Raw genomic sequence first — 27742 nt, 5'->3', positions numbered from 1 at the left:
TCCCTCTAACCTATGCATCCCAGGACACTAAGGGCAATTTAGAATGGCCAATCAACCTAGCCCGCACATCTTTGGACAGTGCCCAGAGAAAACCCACGCAGACACAGGGAGAACATGCAAACTCCACACAGACAGTGACCCGAGCAAGGATTTGAACTCAGGTCCCTGGAGCTGTGAAGCAGCAGTGCTAACCACTGTGCTACCGTGCCGCCCACAGGGAATAGTTGATGCCAAAACATTGAATGTATTCAAGAGGCGGTTTGATGTAGCACTTGGGGCAAACGAGATCAAAAGTTATGGGGAAAAAGCAAAATTAGGCTGTTGAGTTGGACGATCAGCCATGATCGTGATGAATAACAGAGCAGGCTCGAAGGGCCAAATGGCCTCCTCCTGCTCCTATCATCTATGTTTTTATGTAAGATGGGTCGAGAACTTGCTATCTATCACATGATAATGCAAAGTCAACTGAGACCCCCACGATGGAGGAAACCACCATCCCTCGCGCTATGTAGATTTTTGCAAAGTGCAGCTTAATTTCGATTCATTCGTGGTTGAATGAAAAGAGAACTTGCATTTAGAAACGGATCGAAACCAAAATGTCCTGGTTGTGGCTCTGGCTCTGTAAAACGCATTGCATTTGTGCCCACAACAATGCTCTTGTTTTGCTGAACCGTGCGAGAGCTTCGGGAGGTTTCTACTCCCGTTTCCAGGGCTGGATTAGTCACTGCCTTTGTTAGAAAGAAGTCAGATGCTTTGGGAGGGACTAGCTTCCCTTTCAGGCATTACACTGTCTGGTCAAACATGCAAAAATAAAACTTACTGATAAAACTAATCACAGAATTTTCCATCCATTCACCATTGTCCAGCCACCTATAAATATTCGACAGATGACCTCTATTCTTTCAATGTCCTGCCCAATTTACATGATGTTAAATGGTGATTTGAATGGAGGAGATGCAAGATATCAAGGAAGAAGAGATTCTCACTGCCACAGTAAGCCAAAGACCTATATTGTATCAGTGTTGCCATGGGGTTCCCTGGTTGGCTCAATGAGTCTATCTTGGTGGTACAGGTCGATGGGCCAAATGGCCTCCATCTGCATAGTGGGGATTCTATGTATTTAATGGCTCTATGGGATGTGCTGACCTGATAGAGGACTTATGTAGGGTAGATGATAGGGTAGATGAAGCAAAACCTTCCACTGGTGGGGGAATCCAAATAAAATGTTCCTAAATACAAGATAGTCACTGATGCACGAATAGTTATGTCAGGATAAATGGTTGTGAGTGGCACATAATGTGGTTGAAGTGGACAGTTTGTTTTCCCCGAGGTATACTTTTTTGAAAAGTTTTATTTATGAGTGTCATAAGTAGGCTCACATTAACACGGTGCGGAGATGCCGGCGTTGGACCAGGGCGAGCACAGGGAGAGGTCTCACGTAAGAAGTGAGCGATGCTCACTCACCTGACGAAGGAGCAGTGTTCTGAAAGCTCGTGATACCGAATAAACCTATTGGACTTTAACCTGCAGACTCCGCACAGTGACCCAAGCTGGGAATTAAACTCGGGTCGCTGGCGTTGTGAGGCAGTAGTGCCAACCACTGTACCACCGTGCCATGCTAAGTTAGCCAGCTAGTTGGAGGGAGGAGGAGTGACGCTCCAATTTTCAATTGTCCAGTAATTATTTTCAATATGTCGAAACTCATAATTCCTTTGCCAATCTCCACTCGGATTCTGCCATTGTTATATGCTATACCTAGGATGTATCATTCTCTTTAAGCTCAAACACTGAATTTAAGATCAGGGCAAGGGCTATGCAGCCAAAGCAACAACGGCAAGTTACTTTGGCGTGTGCCAGTCAGACATGGGGTCAACAATGCTGAGCATTAAAAAGCCTGCTTATTCAAAAGTAATGTTCCCATCATTTTTCTGCTTAATAATGACAGTTTTTAGCACTGCTGCCTCACAGCTCCAGGGACCCAGGTTCAATTCCCGGCTTGGGTCACTGTCTGTGTGGAGTTTGCACATTCTCCCTGTGTCTGCCTGGGTGGGTTTCCTCTGGGTGCTCCTGCTTCCTCCCACAGTCCAAAAATGTACAGGTCAGGTGAACTGGCCATGCTAAATTCTCCCTTAGTGTCCAAAGATGTGCTGGTTAGGTGGCTTGGCCAGACTAAATTGCCTCTTAGTGTCCAAAAAGGTGTCAATTACGTGGATAGCAATGGTAATTGCGTGAGGGATTGGATGGATGAGTTGGTGGGAGGGTGGTGGGCCTAGGTAAGATGCTCTTTTGGAGAGTTGGTGCAGACTCGATGGGCCAAATGGCCTCCATCTGCATAGTGGGGATTCTATGTATTTAATGGCTCTATGGGATGTGTTGACCTGATAGAGGACTTATGTAGGGTAGATGATAGGGTAGATGAGGCAAAACCTTCCACTGGTGGGGGAATCCAAATAAAATGTTCCTAAATACAAGATAGTCACTAATGCACGAATAGATATGTCAGGATAAATGGTTGTGAGTGGCACATAATGTGGTTGAAGTGGACAACTCAATGGGGGAAGCGAGTACATGCACTGCTCGAGTAGTGCAGTGGGTTGGGAGACACCAGTGGCGGCAGTTTTGCGAGATTCATGCTGGGTGCCTAGGCCTCCGTGCGTCTCCCAGGCTAGGTTTTGAGTGTAACCAGCTTTGTCCTGCAAATCAGCGAGGAGCTGATTACCATATTGGAATGGATATTTCAGTATGATTAGCGGACCCACAACGATATTCTCTGGACCTGCTAGCATTTTCCACCCCACCGGCCAGGAGCGGTTCCCTCCAGTGTTATTTCCGACTAGCCCCCACTAACGGGGAGCAGGCATCCTGACCCTGCTGGAGGGGCCATTGAGGCCACCCTGGGAGGTCAGGCATAAGGGAGGTGCCTCTTGTACAGTGCCAGCCTGGCAGTGCCAGCCTGGCACCCTGGCACTGCTCAGTGGGCAAATTGACACTACCCACTGGGCACTAAACAGTGCCAAGCGGGTGGGGCCAGAGGGGGCAGGTCCTACTTGGGGGTACCTACTGGTGGAGATGGGGGGAGGTGAAACCGGTAGTGGGGGGGACCCGCTGCCACACTGCAAAAGGCTCAGCTGGCGAGGGAGAGAGTGATCGCTGCTGGGGCTGGCTATCGAAGTGGGAGGGTTTGGTGCTGCCGGGATGGGTGTAGGGGCTCCTTATCAGGGTAGTGGGAGGAGAGATCGGGGCTGGCTGGGAGGTGAGAGGGGAGGAATAGGGCTTGTCTCAGAGAGGTCTGGGAGGCCAGTGATGGGGACGTAGGGGAGTCAGAAGGCCAGCGATCAGGGTGTTGCGGGGCTGGCCAGTGACTAGGTCAATCTGCTTATGTGCAGTGGCGTGCTCAGCACTATGCTGCTGACCTCTCCAGTGTCCCCTCTTCTCCAGAGTGAATCCCGCTGAGGCATTCTGCATTGCTCAGAGTGTGGGAGATCCGCCCTGGTAAATACGCTGGAAAAAAACCAGCGGGAAACATTCCCGTTTTCCCACACGTTGGGATCTCACATTTTTTGGGGGAGAATCCTGGTATTGATGAGGTGAAGATGTGAGGGGAGGCTCATGAGGAAGCTAAACACCAGTGTGGAGCTGTTGGGCTAAATGACCAGTTTCTGTGCGTGTACAGTCAGCGTAATTAATTTAACATTCTTCACTGACTGAAGATGAAAAGTTGAATTCTGAGCTATGAACCGTCTCAGTTTTGCTGCTTCTTCCAGTGTTCATGTTTCAGGTCACAATCAATTCGAATTCCGTGCTCACCCTGTGAGTGGAAATAATGTCCAGGGATGTGTAGGTTAGAGGGATTAATGGGTATAATGTGTAGGGAAATGGGGGTAGGGCCTGGTTGGGATTGTGTTCGGTGCAGACTTGATGGGCCGAAGGGCCTCTTTCTGCACTGTAGGGTTCTATGTTTCTAATGGAAATGCTCCAGAACGAAGATCGAAGTGGTGGCAAGTACGGTGCCAAAAGACAATCTTTTAATAATCTCTCACGGAGCTAGTTTCAATCTCTGGCTTTGTGAATTGAGAAGAGAAATCTAAATGACTTTTAAGATGACAGCCCAATCGGTAACCTTTGGTAACAGTCAACCTTAATTTCTTCAATTGCTACACATGGGATTGAACTACTTACTACTCACAATATACGCATTGTGACACGACGGTAGCACAGTGGGTTAGCACTGCTGCTTCACAGCTCCAGGGACCTGGGTTCCATTCCCGGCTTGGGTCACTGTCTGTGTGGAGTTTGCACATTCTCCTCGTGTCTGCGTGGATTTCGTCTGAGTGCTCCGGTTTCCTCCCACAGTCCAAAGATGTGCCGGTTAGGTTGATTGGCCGTGCTAAAATTGCCCCTTAGTGTCCTGAGATGCATAGATTAGAGGGATTAGTGGGTAAATATGTAGGGATATGGGGGTAGGGCCTGGGTGGGATTGTGGTCGGTACAGACTTGATGGGCCAAATGGCCTTTTTCTACACTGTAGGGATTCTATGATGAACTGCCCACTTCCATCTCAGTAACAGTACCCTTCTCCATGCTGCCTCCACTCATCCTTTGCTGAAATCCTTATCCATGCCTCTCTTACCCTCCAGCTTGTTCATTCCAATACTCTATTCGCTGACCTTCCCCCCGTAAACTTTTATAAATTCAAACTCATCTAAAAGTTTGGGTTGCACAGTGGCACAGTTGTTAGCACTGTTGCCTCACCACATCAGGGACCTGAGTTTGATTCCCAGCTTGGGTCACTGTCTGCGTACTCTCCTGATGTCCGCATGGGTTTCCTCTGGCTGCTCTGGATTCCTCCCACAGTCCTAAAGACGTGCCGGTTAGGTGCTAAATTCCCCCTCAGTGTACCCGGACAGGTGCCGGAGTGTGGCGACTAGGGGATTTTCACAGTAACTTACAACCCCTACAGTGTAGAAGCAGGCCATTCTATCGATTCAGTCTACATAGACCACAATCTAACCCAGGGCCTATCCCCACAATCCCATGCATTTCCCCTAGCTAGTTCCCCTGACACTAAGGGGCAATTTAGCATGGACAATACACCTAACCTGCACATCCTTGGAATGTGGGAGGAAACCAGAGCCCGCAAATTTACCTTGCTAATCCCCCTGAAATTAGGGTCAATTTAACATGGCCAATCAACCTAACCTGCACATCTTTGGACTGTGGGAGGAAACCGGAGCACCCGGAGGAAACCCACACAGACACAGGGAGAAGGTGCAAACTCCACACAGACAGTGACCTGATCCGGAAATCGAACCCGGGTCCCTGGCGCTGTGAAGGAGCAGTGTTAACCACTGTGCCATCGAGTGTTAATGTAAGGCTACTTTTAACACTAATAAATAAATTTTAGACTGTGTTGTATTCAGTCCTGGTTCATTCAAAGAATTGTGCCCTTTCCAATTCATAACCCAGTGCAATCTCTTATTGACAGGAAGCGACTGATGGAACAGATGAAATTGATGGGAGTGGAATATCCTTCACTGGGCAGAAGAGGGGTGTCCGAGTCATTGGAAAATTTATGCCACCCCTGGACTGGGAGAGAACTGAGAAGAAACATGCACCGCGTTCCACGGGTCATTCCTACTTGTACAGGCCAGGTCTGCCGGTCATCACAGGGCCACATCCTGACCAGCCGGCTGAATCCCCAATGACAGCGGAACAGTCTGGGGGTGGAAAGTGTAGTCGATGTGGTGGAGACGGTCAAAAGCAAGGAGAGAAGGCCACAGAGGACTGGGAAACGAGCCACGAGGAGGGAAAGACTCGGGGCATATTTGTTTCAAAGGTTGGGATTTCGAAAGAAACGATGGATGAGTTGAAAGCCCTTCTCAAGGAGAGCCCTTTAATTACCAGCCGCCAGAGAGTGAACAATGAAAGCAGTTGTTCGCCCCCCTGTTCGAAGGTGCAGAAGCCTGAAGAGAAACCGCAGGAGGAAGAAGGTAAACCCTCCGTCTCCTCAAAAGTAACTCCCAAGTCTCCTCAACAGAAGGCAGCACAAGGACCAAGCAAGACACCCACTGGTAATGAGCTACCAAAGCCAGCAATGATCACTTCCAATGTTCAAATCCCAGACAGTACCAACGTCAAAGCAATAGCATTGAAGACACAAGAGATACCTAGTCACACTGACCGTGGGCCAGTTTCTAAACATGACTCAAGTCCAGATGATACAGGTTAGTACCTTGGTGATTTATAGTGTGTCGCAGTTCACTCATAAAGTCACAGAGTCCCTACAGTGCAATGAGGCCTTTCAGCCCATCAAGTTTGGATCAACAACAATACCACCCATGCCCTAACCCTGTAATCCCACACATTTACCTTGCCAAAAATTGATGACAGGAAGGCTATGACAGGTGAGGATCTAAAAACTATCGTTATCGCGAAAGATGCCTGTTGGGCCAGCTGATGGAGCTAGAAGTAAACAAGCCTCCTGGCTCTGATGGAATGCATCCCAGTGTACTAAAAGAGATGGTGAGGGAAATAGCAAATGCACTAGTGGTAATTTACCAAAATTCAGTGAACTCTGGGGTGGTTCCTGCAGATTGGAAAACAGCAAATGTGACGCCACTGTTTAAAAAAGGAGGTAGACAAAAGGCAAGTAACTATAGGCCGGTTAGCTTAACTTCTGTAGTAGCGAAAATGCTTGATTCTATCATCAAGGAAGAAATACGAAACATCTAGGTATAAATTGTCCCATTGGTAAGATGTGGCACGGGTTCATGAAGGGCAGATCATGTTTGACTACTTTGGTGGAATTCCTTGAGAACATTACATGCACAGTGGACAATGGAGAACCTGTGGATGTGGTGTATCTGGATTTCCAGAAGGCATTTGACAAGGTGCCGCACTAAAGACTGCTATTTAAGATAAAGGTGCGCAGTGTTACAGGTAATGTATTAGCATGGATAGAGGATTGGTTAACTAACAGAAAGCAAAGAGTGGGGTAAATGAGTGTTTTTCTGGTTGGCGATCAGTGATTAGTGGTGTGCCTCAGGGATCAGTGTTGGACCGCAGTTGTTTACGATTTACATAGATGATTTGGAGTTGGGGACCAAGTGTAGTGTGTCAAAATTCACAGATGACACTAAGATGAGTGACAGAGCAAAGTGTGCAGAGGACGCTGAAAGTCTACAAAGGGATAGAGATAGTCTAAGTGAGTGGGCAAGGGTCTGGCAGATGGAATACAGTGTTGGCAAATGTGAGGTCATCCATTTTGGTAGGAATAACAGCAAAATTAACTATTATTTAAATGGTAAAAAATTACAGCATGCTGCTGTGCAGAGGGACCTGGGTGTCCTTGTGCAGGAATCTCAAGGAGTTGGTTTACAGATGTGTCAGGTAATTAAGAAGGCAAATGGAATTTTGTCCTTCATTGCTAAAGGGATGGAGTTTAAAAATAGCGAGGTTATGTTGCAACTGTATAGGGTGCTGGTGAGACCACACCTGGAGTACTGTGTACAGTTTTGGTCTCCTTACTGGAGAAAGGATATACTGGCACTGGAGGGGGTGCAGAGAAGATTCACGAGGTTGATTCCGGCATTGAGAGGGTTAGCTTATGAGGAGAGGCTGAGTAGACTGGGGCTATACTCACTGGAATTAAGAAGAATGAGGGCAGATCTTATAGAAACATATAAGATTATGGAGGAATAGATAAGATAGAAGCAGGGAAGTTGTTTCGACTGGCGGGTGAAACTAGAAGTAGGGAGCATGGTCTCAAAATAAGGGGAAGCAGATTTAGGACTGAGTTGAGGAGGAACTTCTTCACACAAAGGGTTGTGAATCTGTGGAATTACCTGCCCAGTGAAGCAGTTGAGGATACTTCATTGAATGTTTTTAAGGCAAGGATAGATCAGTTTTTGAACAGTAAAGGAATTAAGGGTTATAATGAGTGGGCGGGTAAGTGGAGCTGAGTCCACGACCAGATCAGCCATGATTTTATTGAATGGTGGAGCAGGATTGAGGGGCTCCTCCTGCTCCTAGTTCTTATCTCCTCTGACCTATACACCCCGGGACACTGAGGGGCAATTTAGCATGGCCAATCAATCTAACCCACATATCATTTTATTGTGGGAGAAATCTGGAGCAAACCCACACAGACAGGGGGAGAACATGCAGACTCTGCACAGACAGTGACCCAAGCCGGGAATCGAACCCGGGTCCTTGGTGCTGTAAGGCAGCAGTGCTAACCGCTGTGCCACCGTGTCACCCCACTCGGGACTTGTGGCTACATGCATGTTTGCATGCCTGCTGCAGTCTGGAGCTATGGATAGTATGGCAGTTCTTTCCATTACATGGCTGGTCCAGAATCTCTCCCGCCTGTTACTGTATTGGAAGGATTTGCAGGTTGATAGCCTACCTGCTTAGTCATATGTTCCTTGGTTATCAAATTCCAGAGTTGGACTGGAACCAAGAACCTCTGGTTCAGAGGCAGGGACCCTATCACTGTGCCACAAGACATCTGTGATTAGTACTTGTCTTTACCCCTCTGTTACTCCAATCAGCCAATTCAAATATAATACAAAGCAATCAATGAAACTTCTAGGGGGAGAATTTACATTGTGATATTCTGATCTCAACAACGGTAACAAACTTTATTTATGAAGTGTCTTTACTGCAGTAAAATGCCCCAAACTACTTGACAGGACTATTATCAAAGTTTGAAACTGAGCCAAATAAGGAGAATTAAGTTCAGAGGACCAAAATCTTGGTCGAGGAGATAGAGTCTAAGAAGTATCTTAATGGGCAATGAGAAATAGAAAGGTATAACGGTTCAGGGAGAGGATCCCAGAGTAGAAGGAACTTAAATGTACAGTCGCCAATAGTAGATGTAGATGGGAGCTTCCTCTTCACGCTAAGTATAGCTGCTAAAGCTAATACAAAGACTCACAACACGCTGTACTGAGAATGAAGATGTGACTTTATTTAACCAAATGACCAAATGGGAGAATGATATGAGGAAGCCTTGCACTCAGGGTATAGAATGCGGGCAGCCGGATATCAGTCTGAAGAACAATGGCCCTGTGAAGGCAATTATTCATTCCCAAAATCATATTGCCGATCTTTCTGGTGGGCATTATCCAGTAAACACTAGTACAAAAGAGTCAATAATCATTCTGTCATTGACGCCAGCTAACAACAATTACACATCATGACCTCATGGAATTTCATTTGTTATTTACGAGTGTTACCTCCCTTCTGTTGCCCAGCAAGATGGGACGCTGGACAGTGAAATGATTCCCACCGAATTAAACCCATGTGACTCTCGTCTGACCCTGAAAAATTCCTCATGCCCGCTCGCCACCTACTTATTTCTCGGAGTTGTATGACCCTATTCATAAGGCGAGCGTTGGTAGTCACTGTGTTCCTGCTGATAGCATTACTGCTTTCTGTGAATCTATTGTTCCTTCCCTCTCCCTGTACTTTGTCACTGACCGAAGTCTCACAAAATGTAACCAAAAGCAAAACACATCCATCTTGTAAGTTGAAAATACATGTTTTAGATGAGAAATATTTGTTAATTATGCAGAGCTGTCTTCTATGGCAACAGCCCTGGTTCCCATAATCCAAGATCATTCATTCTAAAGTTAATATCGCGTTAGTGCTCCTAAATCTACAGTTATGTGTTTATTAGCCCCATTCACTCCCCTACATCAGTCTTCCCTTTTGGCCATTGGCCAAGGACCAACGAAGGCCACTAAATGGATGTATCTAAGTAACTAACCTTAGTCCTTACTAAGTACTTCGACTTTCAGATTCTCTTCTTTGCCCTACCTGCTGTCACTGATGTTGTTCCTTCTATGGACTTGGAAAGTTGTGCACTTCCATATTTGATCAGGGGTACAATTACTGCTAACACTAGGATTACAATGAAAATAATGTAATCCCTTCCAAGGTCGATGTTCCCGGAGAACATATTCAGCTAGAGAGCCAACTAGCCGAGGTAAATGAATTCACGATCTTTCAGTTTCCCCACCTCCTTCTTGATGTGTACACCCAGATTATGTTTACTGAACGGTCTGGTATGTAAGTGCTACACGCTGATCTAATTACAGCACATGTCCCTCCCCTTTCTGCCAAGACTCAATCCAGTGCCACTATAATCCCTCCGTATGCATGGCAACCATCTCACCATTGATCATCGCGACGACAGCTTCTGTATTGGCAACTTGTTCCCATATTGGGTAACTATGCTGGAAACCATTCTCCTTCTGTCATAGCTCGCTGGCTTCTTGGTAGTCGAGGGAGTTTATTATGTGCGGAAATTTCTTTCAGGGAACAAGATCCCTTCCATCCAACAGGGAACCAACCACAGGGTATCTCCACGAACCCCATGTACCATTTTAGAGTTGGATATTATGGTTCACTGAAGCAGTATGATGTGTTACATGACTGGTCATTACTGGGTGGTTTCAGGTGTAGCACACTCCTTGAGCTTATTGTATAATCACTTTCACTTACCCCTAAATTTTCCCAGAACCTCCCAACTTCTCTATGCAATAGATTTCTCTTGGTGTCGGTGCTGCTTTAAATCTAGACTAGGAGCTGATCCTATTAAATTATAAACAACTACACGTACCCCTACATACAGTTAGCCTTCCTGCATAGACCTCACTTCTGTGAAACTACTCCCTTACCTCCTAAATGAAAAACCCTAATATGTAATGTCTTCATGAGTGTGCCAAATATAAGAATTAACCTGTGTTTCCTGATAAAGGTCCTGAATGATCTTAGATGCTGGTCCCATATGAGCCAATATCTGCATATTCTGTACTAGAAAAAAATGGAAACACAGACATTCATCATAAAAATTGCCATGGTTCTCCCTTTATATAAGTTTTGACCATTAGTCAATGTTAAACAAATAAGATTCAATTATATCCCACATTACAATCATGGTACATTTGATGTGGTCTTCTTGTCATCAATGTTGGGTGTAATCCTCCTGTCCTGTCGCTGGGATGTGGGTTTGGGCTTGTTTTCTTTTTTTAAGAGCTCTCACAACCCTATAAAACATGAGTCTGATGCCTCGCAGCATTGTTAGTTCCTTATCAATTCAATCATTCCTATCTCTTTCCTTTTAATACTATCCTGATTATTTTGCGCTATTATCCGCTTAAACTAATTGCTAATCTACAAATTCAAATTACTCCAGCAAAGTTCTCAAGCTGCTAGAAGAGCCATTGTTACCCCCCTGTTCAGTAGGATTATAAATCCTCTGGGGTGATCTACTGATACTTACCACTTCAGGATTACTAACTGAGATAAGGTTTTAATTGAGTCCAGGGTCACCACCGCGGCTTGGGTTGCTCATCAGTGAGGGCACATGTTTGTCCTGCACTGATACATTGAGGACCTCCCCACTTGACTTCTAGCCCTTTCCTATCTGTCATAAGTTTCACCATTATCTTATCCCCTGATGTAAGTAATTTAAGAATGTTCTCCTCTGCTGGTTTCATCCACACTCTGTGCTGTTGGAGGGTAACTACATACATTTTCAGAGAATGTAAATGATTAATTAATTCTCTCACACACTGAAACGCTGTGCTTTGGCTGATTAACTTCTCTCCTACCAGATATCGCATCCTCTGCATTGCTCTTCCAGTCATCAGTTCAAACTCTATTCCTGGAGAGGGAGTAGCTCTTTGTTGTAACAATATTGCAGGCAAAACCTGCACCCAATTTTTTCCTTCCTGTAAAATAGCCTTGGCCAGACTGTTCTTTAACGTCCTGTTCATCCTTTCTACCATTCCTGAACTCTGGGGGTGCTATGGTATGTGAAATCTTTGCTTTATTCTCAATATTCTACAAGCTTCCCTGTGAAGTGGGTTTTCTGATCTAAACCTAACTGAAGAGGCATATCCCATCTGGGAATTACTCATATCAAAGCCAGTGTTTTGACTGTAACATCTTTGCATGGGAATGCCTCTACCTACCAAGTAAACTGATCAATAATTACCGGGTAATAGGTCTTTCCTTGCATTCTGGGTAAGGCCCTGTAAAATCCATCTGTAACTTTCCCCATGGTCCTTTAGGCCATGGCTGATTACCCCTCTTGACCTTGCAGGGACAACCTGATTCCACTAGGGTGCACTTCAGGCACCTTTGACAACGCAGTCCCATGTGTGCTAATCCATGATATGCCTCCAATAAGGTCTGTTGTATTACTTCTGGGGCTATTCTACCTTACTTTCTCCATATGTGTCTCAACCTCTCTGTCCTCCATGTTTTTTTCCCATTCCTGTTGGTCTTCCTCTGATGCCTGTTCCTCTATCTGTTTCACATTGATGTCTGTGACTTCCCTGGCTTGTATTGCTGTTACACTTGCTGTTTGGATTTCTTCCACATGCTGTTCTAACAGGTTTTTAAGCTGCTTTATCTGCTCTACCGTTTCCTACTTGGGCCTGGGTGGAAATCATCTGATGGGCGTGTACTTTATTAAAGTTAAAATTTATTTATTTGTCGCAAGTAAAGCTTACATTAACACTGCAATGAAGTTACTGTGAAATTCCCCTGGTTGCCACATTCTGGCACCTGTTTGGGTCAATGCACTTAACCAGCACATCTTTCAGATTATGGAGGAAAGCCACACAGACATGAGGAGAATGCACAGACTCAACACAGACAGTGACCCAAGCCAAGAATTGAACCCAGATCCCTGGCGCTGTGAGGCAGCAGTGCTAACCACTGTGCCACTCTACTGCAGCTTCTGAGGAACTGTGAGCTGCCTGCAATAAATTCTTGATTAGATGTTCATGCTGGACATGTCCCCAGCTTGATCTTACAAATCTCCTTCTTCCCCAAGCTGTCATAGACTACACCAAAGGTGTATCGGCTATCTGTGAACACATTTACTCACTTTCTTTTACCCCTTTCAAAAGCAATGGACAAAGTTAACAACTCTGCTACTTGTACTGAATTGCTCCCTGGGATTTGTTCTCCTGCAGTCACTGTTCCTTTGCCATTCACCACCACCCATGCTGTGTGGGGTTGGCTATTGACTTATTTTCTGGCTCCATCTACTTACAAATTAATCCCTCCCTTCCTAGTGATTAGTTCCTTTTCTAATCCCCTTCGCTCGCTCCTTCTGTCACTTCCACCATACATTCATGCTCATACCTTCCTGCAAGATTTTCTCTTACATTGCTGCTGATCTCTACATGTCTGTCTGCTGGCAAAAAAATATCCTTCCCACTTGAAACGTCTTCCATCAGAAACTCTTTTTAACCTCCCTGCTTCTAAAAGCTGAATGATTGTGTGTGGGCTGTAGAGAATTATTTATCCCATCACGTTAAGTGGCTTTGACACTCTCACTGCCCGGGAGACACATGCTAAAGCTCTTACTAATCAAAGCATTCCTTTGCTATTGAATCTATCTACCTCCATGCCATTGGGTTACTACTGCAGCTTGTGCTCCATCACTCTCCTAACAAAAGCTTGGTAAGATCCAGTAGACCTAGGGCTGGGCCTCTTGCCATGGCTTGTTTTAAATCTGAAAGGGCTTGTGCTTCCGTGTCTCAATACTTCCTGACTACCAGCCTTTCCTCCCTTCATCAGGTTCTGTAAAGGTTTGGCATGTACAGCATAATCCTCCACAAAATTCCTGCAATAGTTAAAAGGCTCCAATGTTTGTCTTACCCCTTCCTGATAAGAAATCTTTGCACATAAAATATAACCTTCTCTGGAATTCCTCTTTTCCTCACCAACTTCTACAACATAATAACATCTTTGCAGCAGATATCAAACCTTTCAATTTGATTCTGGGCAGTGGCTTATTTTGGTTGCTCATTCATCTTCTTAAAAAACAACATCATTTGTTAAGAATGATCGCAGATAACAGTGTTGTGAGCTTTCAAGTGTCCATTAGTATCTACTCTATCTCTTTTTTTAAAAGCTCGTTCCTTCATCCATAGCTATCACCTAAATTGTGTTTTACTTCTTAGAATCCCTCCAAATGTCTCTTTTTATTCCCAATATTGTTCTCTGTATTCACCAAATGAATTCCACCTTTAATCCTGTCCTACTCTGTCTACTATCATCTCTTCCATAATGTCTCTTTTATTACCCTGTTCACTTTCCACATCTCATCTGTACCTCACTTACCTGTTCCTTTCCTTTAAGGGTTCCTTTATTCCACTGGATCATTTCTCTCGCTTCTTTCTTATCACCAATCCGCCAATTATTAAACTCACACTCCTATTCTACCTTATGTAACTCTTAACTAAATGCTCGAATGATCTCGCTTCCCTCTGTTATGTGTTGATTTAAGCTAATGATTTTACCATTAGAAAGCTACCACAAACTCTTAAAACGCAAAGATCCATTCTGTGTGGGTCAGAATAGAGAACTCTCTACTTGTTTTAAAACGGGACGCAGTACATTTTTTCGACTGAATGTCATTGCATCAAAACATTGTACTCCTGAAACAAAGATTAATCCCAATCTTCCCATTGTTAAGATTAATCCAAAACAAGATGTATCATCAATTTTAAATACCCTCATTCTCGACCTTTCATGCTAAAGACTATCACACTCCACCTACTAACAAATTTTCAGACACAACATTTTGCCATTTTTAGACCAATGCAGACACAAAGAGCCCAAACCTCTGTCAAATTCTTATCCTCTTTTTTTTAAAGAATGACCTTGGCCATTGATTACCTCCAAAAAAACGAGGACTTGAGATTTTAGTATCTTATTTTGATTTTTAAAGTGTCTGCTTTAGTCTTCATTCTGTTGTTATCTGCAATTTCCAAGCACCCACACAAGGGTGCTCTCTCTCTCTCTCCAATCCAGATCCCTCTCTGTTTCATTTTTAACCCCTTATTTCCCTCTTTGAGAATTTCTCACTGGCTTTTTTCTCTCTATTAATTCTAGCTCCTTCTCCTCTGTCCTCTCCACAGGCTGCTGGATCACAGCCTGTTTGACTGTCTGTCTCTCTCTGTCTCTCTCTCTTTCTCTTTCTCTCTGTCTCTGTCCCTCTCTCTCTGTCTTTGTCTGTCTCTCTTTGTCTGTCTGTCTCTCTCTCTCTGTCTTTGTCCCTCTCCCTCTTTGTCTGTCTCTCTTTACCATTAGAAAGCTTTGTCTGTCTCTCTTTCTCTGTCTGTCTTTCTTTCTCTGTCTGTCTGTCTCTGTCTGTCTCTCTCTCCCTCTCACTCTTTCTCTCTCTCTCTCTTTCTCTTTCTCTCTCTCTCTCTGTCTCTGTCCCTCTCTCTCTCTTTGTCTGTCTCTCTTTCTCTGTCTGCCTCTCTCTGTCTGTCTCTCTCTGCCTCTCTCACTCTGTCTCCCTCTCTCTTTTCTCTCTCTCTCTCGCTCGCTCTCTCTGTGTTAACCCCTTGAGTCTCACTCTAAGCCCACCCGGGACTCTCACTACTCTCCTGCCCCACCTTTTGGGGACTTCTTACTTTCTTTTTTATCTTTAACACCTCTTAGTGCAACCTCACTGTTCTGCCAACTTTTTGTTGGAGCCTTGTCACCTGCTGTGGTACTGCTCTCTTTTTTTGGAGACTCGTCACCCAATGGTGCCACTCCCTCTCATTTTTTGGAGATGCGTCACCCAATGGTGTGGCTCCCTCGCTTTTCCTGCTCCTGGACCAATCTGGGGTCTTTGTCACCCCCGGTTCTCCGTATTAAGTGCCCCAAGCTCCTCATGTCTTCTCTGACTTTCACAACCCTTCACAGAGATTCCGGAGGGTCAACTTATGGTCCTGATGGCCTGACAGGGGCTGCTCTAACTAATTGGGATGGTCAATATAAAAACATGCTCTCACACCCCCACTTAGGAGTCCTGTCTAAAGCCAGTGACATCACCCCACTCGCTGCGCCAAATTGTAGACGGGGGCTTCCTCTCGAGGCTATGTATAGCCACTAAAGCTAATACAAGGACTCAAAATACAGTGAACTGATGTTGAAGATGTGACTTTATTTAACCAAATGATCAGGAGAATGATATGAGGAAGCCTTGCACTCAAAGTATAAAATGTGGGCAGCCGGGTATAAGAACATAAGAACATAAGAAATAGGAGCAGGAGTAGGCCATCTAGCCCTTCGAGCCTGCCCCGCCATTCAATAAGATCATGGCTGATCTGTTGTGGCTCAGTTCCACATTCCCGCCCTCTCCCCATAACCCTTAATCCCCTCTCTCATCAAAAACCCATCAACCCGCGTCTTAAAAATATTTAGTATCAGTCTGGAAAACAATGGCCCCATGAAGGCAATTATAGATTCCCAAAATCATATTGCCCACATTTCCGATGGGCATTATCTAGTAAGCACTAATACAAATATCATCCTTTCATTAACTCCAGACAATAGCAATAGAGGATCAGACCTAATGGGATTTCATTTATCATTAATTACGGACGTTACTTCCCTCCTGTTGTCCAGCAAGATGGGACGTTGGACAGTGAAATGATTCCCACCAAATTGAACCCATGTGACTCTCTTCCAACCCTGAGAAATTCTTCACGTTTGTTCGCCACCTGTTTATCTCTCGGAATTGTATAACCCTATTCACAAGGCCGGCATTGGTAGCCGTCTTGTTCCCAACCACTGCTGATAGTGGCACGGTAGCACAGTGGTTAGCACTACTGCTTCACAGCTCCAGGGTCCTGGGTTCGATTCCCGGCTCGGGTCACTGTCTGTGTGGAGTTTGCACATTCTCCTCATGTCTGCGTGGGTTTCCTCCGGGTGCTCCGGTTTCCTCCCACAGTCCAAAGATGTGCGGGTTAGGTTGATTGGCCATGCTAAAATTGCCCCTTGAGTGTCCTGGGATGTGTCGGTTAGAGAGATTAGCAGGTAAATGTGTAGGGATATGGGGATAGAGCCTGGGTGGGATTGTGGTCGGTGCAGACTCGATGGGCCGAAGGGCCTATTTCTGCGCTGTAGGGTTCTATAGCATTACTGCTTTCAGTGAATCCATTGTTCCTTCCCTCTCCCTATATTTTGTCACTGACCAAAGTCTCACAAAATGTAATCAAAAGCAACACACATCCATCTTGTAAATTCAAAATACATGTTTTAAGCGAGAAAAATTTGTTAATTATACAGAGCTGTCTTCTATGGTAACAGCCCTGGCTGGCTTACGTTCCCATAGCCTGAGATCATTCATTCTAAAGTTAGTGTTTAGTGTTCCTAAGTCAATGGTTATGGGTTTTTTAGCTTAATTCATCCCCACTACATTAGTGGGATAAAGGAAAAATCAAGGATGTGAAAGAGACTAGATAGGAACATAGAGATCTCGGGGATTTATAGGGCTGGATGAAAGATAGGGAAGGAGTGAGGCCATGGAAGGTTATATCCTGACATAAATGTTTAGGAAATCAGGTTGAAAAGGTGTTAAAAACCGTTTGCCCCACTTCTCCAATTGCAGAAGATGGCAATTAGTCTTGAGCAGGAATACCTTGTCTGAGCTCAAAGGAAACACTTGAAGCTGAGCTTGATGACTTTCTTCAGAGGCAACCTTTAGCAAAGTGAGGTTGTGCTATCTCACGGGATTGGTAGGATTCAAACCCAGGTCCGTAGAACATTACCCTGGGCCTCTAAATTACTAGTCTAGTAACAATGCCTCTGTGTCACTGCCTCCATCTAGTTTTTTTTCAGGTATGGTAAAGCGTAGAAGTGTTGGGTTCCAATGATTGGTGACTGAGGACTTAGAACCACAACAAGTTAACAAATACTCTGAAAGTAACCTCTCTGTTTTAAGTTTTGAGTTTAAGTTCATTTATTAGTGTCACAAGTGGCTTACATTAACACTGCAATGAAGTTACTGTGAAAATCTCCGAGTCGCCACACTCCGGTGCTTGTTCAGATACACTGAGGGAGAATTTAGCATGGCCAATGCACCTAACCAGCACGTCTTTCACACAGCGGGAGGAACAGGCAGCATGGGGACACAATGTTAGTGCTGCTGCCTCACAGCGCTAGGGACCCAGGTTCAATTCTGGGCTTAGTTAATTGTCTGTGTGGAGTCAGCACATTCTTGCTGCATCTGCATGGATTTCCTCCGGGTGCTCCAGTTTCCTCCCACCGTCTGAAAGACGTGTTGGTTAGGTGCATTGGCCATGCTAAATTCTCCCTCAGCGTACCCGAACAAGCACCGGAGTGTGGCAATTAGGGGATTTTCCACAATAACTTCATTGCCGTATTAATGTAAGCCTACTTGTGACACTAATAAATAAACTTAAACTAACATGACAATTAGATAGTCATTATCTTATTACTACATTGAGACAGCTTGCTTTGCACAATATGGTTGCCATGTTTCCTATATTACAACAGTGACCTCAGTTTAAAAGTACTTTATTGGCTTTAGGTGCTTTGAGATAAAGTGGAGGAGTGAAATGTGCTATATAAAAAAGGGAGGCTTTTCATGAGCTTAAACTTACTGAGCCACGTGGCCTTTGTCTGTATTGTAGACAGCATGTAATGTAATAATCTCTCTTTATCTTACAGATAACATGAGAGAGCTACCTATGGATAACAGTGTAACTCTCTCACAAACAAGCACTACTATTGAGCAAGTGAAGCAACAGATCACAAGAGAAGACATTAGGTTCATTCGTTTCGAAGCAAGTGACTTTCACGGGATTTCAAGATCGAAAACAATTCCGTCCCGTTTTTTCCAGGTATGGTAAATGTACTGCTTCCAATGACTGGTGACCGAGGATTTAGAACAATACCAGTTTAATGAAAGTCTGAGCAGTTCTTACATGCTGTGAGCCTGCCCGCATTCTAGGGAGATCCCGTGTTAGCGACACGTGACCCTTGATGTACCCACATCATCTCAGCATCCACAGCATGTCATTTGTCTTTGATTGGGCAAGATAACACACTGATTGAAGAAAGTCACTTAGAAAGGTCACGCATCCAGATCCCTTCCACATTTACGCAGACAATTTAGTGTTTCAGATTAACATTGAACTGACAATCCCTGTTGTGTGATTTTACTTTGTTGCGGGCACAGTGGTTAACACTGCTGAGAACCAGGGACCTGGGATGGATTCACACCTTGGGTCACTGTATGTGTGGAGTCCGCACATTCTCCCTGTGTCTGTGTGGGTTTCCTCTGGGTGCTCTGGTTTCCTCCCACAGTCCCATCAACGTGCTGTTTAGATGCATTGGCCATGTTAAATTCTCCCTCAGTGCACCCGAACAGGTGCCGGATGGTGGCGACTCGGGGATTTTCACACTAACTTAATTGCTGTATGAATGCAAGCCTACTTGTGACTAAAATAAATAAACTTTGAGCTTTAAACCTCTGAGCGCAAAGGTTGTGTGCCCAAATCCTGGCCTGGATTCTTTGAACAAATTTGCTCTACCGCCACCACCAGGGGAACGGAGAATTTGGCACTCAGCCAAAACTCCATTCACTGCAGCAGGACTGGAGAATCCTAGATGTTAGACAGAAGTTCATAGAGTCATAGAGGTTTACAGCATGAAAACGGACCCTTCGGCTCAACTTGTCCTTGCCACCAAATTTTTATCACTAAGCTAGTCCTAATTGCAGCATTTGGCCCATATCCCTCCATACCCATCCTACCCATGTAAAAGTCTAAATGCTTTTTAAAAGACAGAATTGTATCTGACTCTACTACTACGTCTGGCAGCTTGTTCCAGACACTCACCACCCTCTGCGTAAAAAATTGCCCTCTTGAACCCTCTCGTATCTCTCCCCTCTCACCTTAAAACATAGTTTTAGACTCCCCTACCTTTGGAAAAAGATATTGACTTTCTACTTTATCTAAGCCCCCCCATTATTTTATAGACCTCTATAAAATCACTCCTAAGCCTCCTACACTCCAGGGGAAAAAAGTCCCAGTTTACCCAGCCCCTCCTTAAAACTCAAATCATTAAGTCCAGGTAACATCCTTGTAATTTTTTTCTATATTTTATAATTAATATATTATTAAAACCTTTTCTTAATAATATCCTTTCTATAATCGGGTGGCCAGAACTGTACTCACTATTCCAAGTGTGGCCTTGCCAATGTCTTGTACAACTTCAACAAGTCAACCCAATTCCTGTGTTCAACGCTCTGACCAATGAAACCAAGGATGCCGAATGCCTTCTTCACCACTCTATTCACTGTGGCTCCATTTTCAAGGAGCTGTGAATGTGTAACCCTAGATCTCTTTGTCCTTTAACTCTCTCCGACACCCGACCATTAACTGAGTAAGGCCTGCCCCAAGTCGATCTGCCTAAATGCATCACAGAGTCAGATACAATTCTGTCTTTTAAAAAGCATTTAGACTTTTACATGGGTAAGATGGGTATGGAGGGATATGGGCCAAATGTGGCAATTAGGACTAGCTTAGTGATAAAAATTGGGCACATTTAGCTAAATTAAACTCCATCTGCCATTCATCAGCCCACTAGCCCAATTGATCAAGATCCCATTGTAATCCGAGATAACCTTCTTCACTGTCCACTATGACACCAATCATGGTGTAATCTGCAAACTCAGTAACCATGCCCCCTAAATTCCCATCCAAATCATTAGAATTTAAGGCGGATTCGGTTGGAGAATTCTGGGCCTTATGTCTGGACTGAATGCCAAACCAAACTTACCTCAGCGCAATATTAAAAAATATATGATCCATCAGGTGAGGCACGAACGTCCTGGGCTAAAGTGAAGTTTTCATACTCCAATGGTGCAATGGATAACGTGAGTGATGTCCATCTCATTATGGTTAATTATGGGATCCTGCTGTGCGCCATGCTTCTCAAGCTCAAACCGACTCAATATGTGCAAAGAGCTTTGAAATGAATTTTTACTACTTTTTGTATTGAGAAGTCCAGGCCAGAATGCATAGTTCAGGATGTCCCACCTAAGCTGAGTATAATATGAGGGAAGATAGGAGAATTCAATAAGTCATGTTTAGGTGACACGCAGATTGTGGGAGTTAGAGAAACTGGAAGGAGGAAGGGAGGTCTCCAACATTGAGGTTCAGAATCATAGAATCCCTACAGTGCAGCAGGAGGACATTCAGCCCATCAAGTCTGCACCAACTCTCTGAAGAACATCATACCCAGGCCCACCCACATGCCATATTCCCGTAACCCCACATATTTGCTCTGCTAATCCCCCTGACCTACACATCATGGGACACTAAGGGGCAATTTAGCCTGGCTAATTCACCTAATGTGCACATCTATGGAGTTTGGGAGGAAACTGGAGCATCTGGGGGAAAACCCACGCAGACATGGGGGGAGCGTGCAAACACCATGCAGGCAGTGACCCGAGGTGGAATTGAACCTGGTCCCTGGAGCCGTGAGATAACAATGCTGTGTAAATGAAAATAAATAAATGGAAGCACAAATGAGGGGACAGTGGCACAGTGGTTAGCACTGCTGCCTCACAGCGCCAGGGACCCTGGTTCGATTCTCAGCTTGAGTGACTGTCTGTGTGGAGTTTGCACATTCTCCCTGTGTCTGCGTGGGTTTCCTCTGGGTGCTCTGGTTTCCTCCTACAGTCCAAAAATGTGCAGGTTAGGGTGACTGGCCATGCTAAATTGCTCCTTAGTGTCAGGGGGGATGTCAGGGGGATTAATAGAGTAAACCTATGGGGTTATGGGGATAGGGCGTTGGTGGGATTGTTGTCAATGCAGGCCCGATGGGCCAAATGGCCTCCCACTGTAGTGGTTCTATGATTCTACGATAAAGACCCATATAGAAATAGTAAGCTCAGTTACTATACAGAGCTGTCTCTCACATTCATTTAACACTCATCAATCCATCATTCTACTGCCATTCTCAAACATTATATAGTGAGCAACTATCTTGAGTTACATTTGAGCTGAACACGTCAATGGATGTTAGCACTGGAGTATTTGAGTATGAAATGTTTCTGGATCAGGTATCGGAACTGCTGGACAGAAAAGGACCAGGCTCACTCTGGCTTCCACCACAAGGGTAGTTAGAACGACGATGAAGTTATTGGTCAGTCACAGGACTCGATGAGTCTGGAACAGACTTACTCATGACCCAGCGAGGGAAGGCTTTGCGGTCCAAAGGTCCAATGTTATCTTGATAAAAGTAAAATACTGCAGATGCAAATCTGAAATCAAAACAGAAAACCCTGGAAAAACTCAGCAGGTTTGGCAGCATCTGTGGAGAGAAACAGAGCTAATGTTTTGAGTACAGAAGATTCTCAGAAGAGTCATATGGACGCGAGAAACTTTAACTCTGTTTCTCTCCACAGATGCTGCCAGACCCACTGAGTTCATCCAGCAATGTCTGATTTTTTATTTCAAGGTTATCAATTTTGTTTTTCTTGTACTTTAATTTATATTAAGAAAGACTTGCATCTCTATGATGTATTTCACCAACTGACTATACTCACCAACTTGGAGAGGATCCAGAGGAGGTTCACGAGAATGATCCCGGGAGTGAAAAGCTTGATGTGTGAGGAGTGTTTGAGGACTCTGGGTTTATACTCGATGGAGTTTAGGAGGATGGGGGGGGATCTCATTCAAACTCACAGAATACTGAAAGACCTGGATAGAGTGGACGTGGGGAAGATGTTTCCATTGGTTGGCGAGACTAGGATCCAAGGGCACAGCCTAAGAGTAAAGGGTGATCCTTTAGAATCGAGATGAGGAGAAATTTCTTCAGCCAGAGGGTGGTGAATCTATGGATTGCATTGCCACAGAAGGCTGTGGAGGCCAGGTCATTGAGTGTATTTCAGAGAGAGATAGGTTCTTAATTGGTAAGGGGATCAAAGATTATGGGAAAAAACTTGGATTGTTCTCACTGGAGCGATGGAGGTTGGGCAGAGAGCTAAGAGAAGTCTACAAGAGGCATGGATAGAGTGGATAATCAGAAGACTTTTCCCAGGCTGGAAGAGTCAATTACTAGGGGGCATAGATTTAAGGTGTGAGGGGCAAGTTTTAAAAGAGATGTACGAGGCAGATTTTTTACACAGAAAGTGCTGGGTACCTGGAACTTGTTGCCAGAGGAAGTAGTGGAAGTGGATACGGTAGTGACTTTTAAGGGACGTCATGACAAATGCATGAATAGGATGGGAATAGAGGGATATGGTCCCCGGAAGTATAGGGGGTTTTAGTTAAGTCAGGCAGCATGGTCAGTGCAGGCTTGGAGGGCTGAAGGGTTTGTTCATGTGCTGTAATTTTCTTTGTTCTTTGTGTCTGTGTGGGTTTCTTCCTACACTTCGACAATGTGCTGGTTAGGTGGTTTGGCCATGCTACGTTGCCCCTTAGTGTCAGAGGGACTAGTTGGGTAAATGAGGGATTAGAGGGATGTGTGGGATTGTGGTCGGTGTGGGCTCGATAGGCTGAATGGCCTCCTTCAGCACTGCAGCATAAGGAGATGGTGTTTTGGGGAGAGTATGTCATGAATAGTAGAATAGTTGGAAAATGAAAATAGATCTCCCTTCTGGAGTATTGCCTGTGTTTTGGGGATTAGGAATATTTGCACAGAATCCATTGTAGATACAGCTGTCAGTGGAAAGTACAGACCCAATGGGTAGAAGGGCCTTGTGTTATAATTAGCACCCTTTGAGTCTGAGAGAGTGCTGGGCAGTACGATGGCACTGTGGTTAGCACTGCTGCCTCACAATGCCAGGGACCCAGGTTCAATTCCTGTCTCGAGTCACTGTCTGGGTTGAGTTTGCACATTCTGCCCCTTTCTGCATGAGTTTGCTCCAGTTTCTTCCCACTGTCCAAAGATGTGCGGGTTAGGTTGATTTGCCATACTAAATTGCCCCTTAATGTCAGGGGATTATAAGGTAAATAAATGGGTTTATGGGGATAGGGTCTGGGTGGGATTGTTGTCAGTGCAGGCTCAATGGGCCAAATGGCCTCCTTCTGCACTGTGGGGATTCTATGATCATTAACCATCTAATTGTATAGATACAATTGAATTAGCTCCCAGTTCTGTTTGCCCGAGACATTTACACAACGTTTGAACTCTGTAGAGACATCAAGACAACCCAATATTTTACCGAAAGAGAAAATGCTGGAAAATCTCAGCAAGCCTGGCAGCATCTGTGAGGAGGGAAAATGGCTGACGTTTCGAGTCCAGATAACCCTTTGTCAAAGGGTCATCTGGACCCATTTTACCATGTGCTCAACTGGTGACATTAAGGCACTTTTAAATGACAACACTAAATGGTTTTGAATTGCCAAAGACCTGCACGGAGGTTAACTCTGTCAAACTTGTGTTTCCTACACAGGAGAAGGTATTTCATGGGGTGCCCCTCCCAAGAGATTACCTGGAGCTGATGTTGAGCCCAAAGGAAAATGAGTTTGATCATCCCAGTTTCAATAGTGACATCCTCTTAATGCCCGACATATCGACCTTCAGAGTCCTCCCGTGGGCTGAGAAAACAGCCAGGATCATTTGTGATTCTTGCTCGATAGCAGGCAACCCTCTTCTGACGTCTCCGAGGCAACTGGCCAAGCTACAGCTGAACCAGCTTCGGGCGTATGGCTTCACCTTGCGTTCCTCCTTCACCTATGAGTTTTGGCTTTACAGTTTTGCTCAGACGCTAAATACGCCCACGGCTTTCCCTGCCGCCACTCTGCTGAATAACCACGACCAGAGCTTTGTGCAGGAGTTATTTGATGCCATGTACGGAGCTGGGGTCGACATTGACAGCTTTTCCTCTTCCCGAGGCCCCGGTCAAATGGAGGTCTCGCTGCGAGCTGAGTTTGGGCTGGGTGCAGTGGACAATGCCTTCACGTTCAGGACGGGCGTCAAGGAGCTGGCGAGGAAACACAACAATGCCGCCAGCTTCTTCACCCTCTCCGGCTTTGGCAACTCTGGGACGTTCTCCCACTCTCTGTGGGATGCCAACGGGAAGCAAAATCTCTTCTGCGATCCCTCGGCGGCGGCGCAGGAGTTGTCGGGCATCGGGAAGAGGTGGCAGACTGGCCTGGCACACCATGCCGCAGCCCTCAGTTGCCTGGTGGCCCCTGGCCCACGCTGCCGCAAGCGCTACAACGACGGGAAAGGCGAAGGGGTGGTGGACGTGACCTGTGGGATCAACGACAATACCTGCGCCTTTAACGCCAAGTTCCATGGGGGCGGAGGAGCCCGTCTCGAAAACCGCCTGGCGTCGGCCGTGGCCAATCCTTACGTCGTCCTCGCCGCCACCGTGGCCGTGGGCCTGGACGGGCTCAGGAGGGGGTCACCGGAAAGCGCGACACGGGCTGCGCCCGTTCTTCACCCGCTGAAACCCTGTGCCATTCCCATTCGACTGGAGGATGCACTTGATGCTCTGGAACATGACCACTGCATCCGGAGGGCATTGGGCGAGCCTTTCATCCAACATTTCATTGCAATCAAACGGTTTGAATTGAAGACACAGACTTTAGATGGCGAGGACGAGAAGTACTTAGAGTACTTCATCTAATAAAATAAATAGGTACATACAATATGTCATAAACAGCACATCATAAACCATGCCATATACCACACATTCTATGGAATATATAGGATACAATGTACAAAATACGAGATATAATAAATCATATACTAAAGATCCTATGTAACATATAGAATACAACATATCATATACAACACATTATATACCACATCCTTTTCAGCACATTATATATCAAGTCCTATACAGCATATCATATATCACATCATGCACAGCACATTATATATCACATCATACGCAGCACATTAGATAGAATATATAACGTACAAATTATAATACATAAGATACAATAAATCATATACTACAGATCATATGTAAGGTATAGAATGCAATATATCATACCACACACTACATTATATTGCATATCACTTACAGCCGATCATATTTAATATATGACTTACAATTTATCAAATGTACTATGCAATATATTCTATAGACTGTACAATATATTATATATACCATATAATATACAATGTATCATATAAAATAGATCATGCTGCTTTATGCCAGTGTTTCAAAGTAGCCCATTCACAAAACAAGCCTTCATTCTTTAAATTGAGATGAGCTGGCAGGAGAAGGTAAATCCCGAGGGTTGGAGTTCTTAGACGCTTTGATGAGGAATCTAGGTTTTTAGGCAAATCCTTGGGAAGGAATCATTTCCTTTCCAATGAAATTCTGGTTCTGCGATGGAGTTACGGAGCTAAGGATATTTCTACAATGCTTTTGCAAATCGTATGATGTAACTTTTTGATGGACTTTGACTGGATAAGGAGACAGGGAAGGTTAGGCTCAGTTTTATTTCTTTGTAATTTACTTCTAAGTTATCTCCAATTGAAGAGTGGCTGCGTTTTTGCTTTGAGGGGGGATATATGAAAAATATCAGTTTTCTCCAGGTATTAAGTTTAGTAAAACAGTTCTCAAGAGTAATGAAATGAACGTTGTTCCCAGAAAACGAGAGTGGATTGCACCCCTGCTGAGTCCTCTTGCCACCATCGTAAAATGGGCGAATAGGATTATTAAAACAAAAACTGTTAAGCACTGTTGTATTTTTTATCTGAACGAGACCTGAGGCAATTCTGTAGACTTGCACGGAATGATGGGAGTAGGTCATGAACATAGATTGAGTCCTGGACTCACATTCAAACTTGGCATTAGTCATACGAAGGCAAGATAAAGCTTTGAAATACTGTAATTGTACAGCACTGACAAAAGTGAGTTGATGCGGAGATGCCGGTATTGGACAGGGGTGGACAGGATGAGAGGCCATGCGACACCAGGTTTATTTGAATCACAAGCTTTCGGAGCACTACTCTTTCATCAGGCTGTGTTGTACAGAGTGAGTTGTACAGAGAAGTCTCTAACCTTTTTGAATGGGTACAGCAACCACTGACAGTTAGCATAAGGACACCAGAGTGTCCTGGACATGTGGAAAGTGCGGGGAATTAGTTACTAAACAATATAGTCCAGGTTGCTGATCAGTTTTATTTATTCATTCTTGGGATGGAGTCATCATTGGCAAGACTGGCATTCGTTCCTCACCCTTTGGTGAACCCTTGCTAATGAGTATGATTGTGCACCTAAGAGACTCCGTGTCCTGGGTTCTGTGGGCCCTCGCGTGGCTGAAGAGCCCCATCCGAGAGTCATATCTCCGATCGCAAGTTTGACAGATGTTTCCAGGAGTTGAGGGCACCTTTTCCAACCCTGTTCCCCATGCAGGGAAAGCAGATTTGCCCCTTTAGAGAGCTGATCACTCCCAATTCAGAAGCCAGCTCACAGTGTTCCCTCTCATTTTATTTTTGGTGTGTTTGTAGGTGATTTAGTTAGATGCACCCCCCACCTCCCCCCCCCAAGCTTTTCTGAGCAGCCTTGCATGCGTGTGAGGCATTAGACTATTGAGTTGTCTGTGTGAGGATTTGTGGTTTGACTTGAGGGAACATTGCTTGCTAGCACGTTTAATAAGGCAGCTAAGAGTCAGCACCATTGATGTGGGACAAGAGCCCAGGCCAGGTAAGGACTTTTGAAGAGTGTGATCCAATATGGTTTTACTGATAAAAACTTCTTATTTCAAGATTGTTTGTTTTAGCCTCATTATAATTTTCACGTCACTGTGATGGGATCTGAACTCACTGGGTTAGCTGGGTGGTCACAATCCTGACGTCAGCCTCTATTGTGGAACAGCAAGCCTGGAGCTGTGGAGGGATATTGGTCTTGATTTCCCTGGAGATACCCCTTTAAGAAGCTGCCTCTGTGAGCTCTCTCAGCTAGGGACGATGGGTGGACCAGGGAAGT

The 27742-nt window shown here is 44.9% G+C and overlaps 1 protein-coding gene across 1 annotated transcript; it reads left to right on the top strand.

Annotated features, from left to right (window-relative positions):
• Window positions 1–1396: 1396 nt before the first annotated feature.
• On the top strand, window positions 1397–27057 carry lgsn (lengsin, lens protein with glutamine synthetase domain). The gene is made up of 4 exons (XM_080193165.1): window positions 1397–1438; window positions 5486–6224; window positions 18502–18674; window positions 24242–27057. Exons 1-4 carry the CDS (start codon window positions 1397–1399, stop codon window positions 25421–25423), a joined length of 2136 nt encoding a protein of 711 aa, XP_080049291.1. The 3' UTR covers window positions 25424–27057.
• Window positions 27058–27742: the final 685 nt, after the last annotated feature.

This window comes from Carcharhinus amblyrhynchos, chromosome 7 (assembly GCF_965287045.1).
Source record: "Carcharhinus amblyrhynchos chromosome 7, sCarAmb.v2.hapA, whole genome shotgun sequence".
Classification (NCBI taxonomy): Eukaryota; Metazoa; Chordata; class Chondrichthyes; order Carcharhiniformes; family Carcharhinidae; genus Carcharhinus; species Carcharhinus amblyrhynchos.
Note: the sequence above shows the minus strand (reverse complement) of the source record. Positions and strands in the feature narration are given on the sequence as shown.

Coding starts and splice junctions, on each gene's coding strand:
- lgsn (XM_080193165.1), top strand. CDS start 1,397: ATGCCGGCGTTGGACCAGGGCGAGCACAGGGAGAGGTCTCAC. Junction 1,439..5,485: donor AGCACAGGGAGAGGTCTCAC/GTAAGAAGTGAG, acceptor TCTTATTGACAG/GAAGCGACTGATGGAACAGA. Junction 18,675..24,241: donor TTCCGTCCCGTTTTTTCCAG/GTATGGTAAATG, acceptor TTTCCTACACAG/GAGAAGGTATTTCATGGGGT.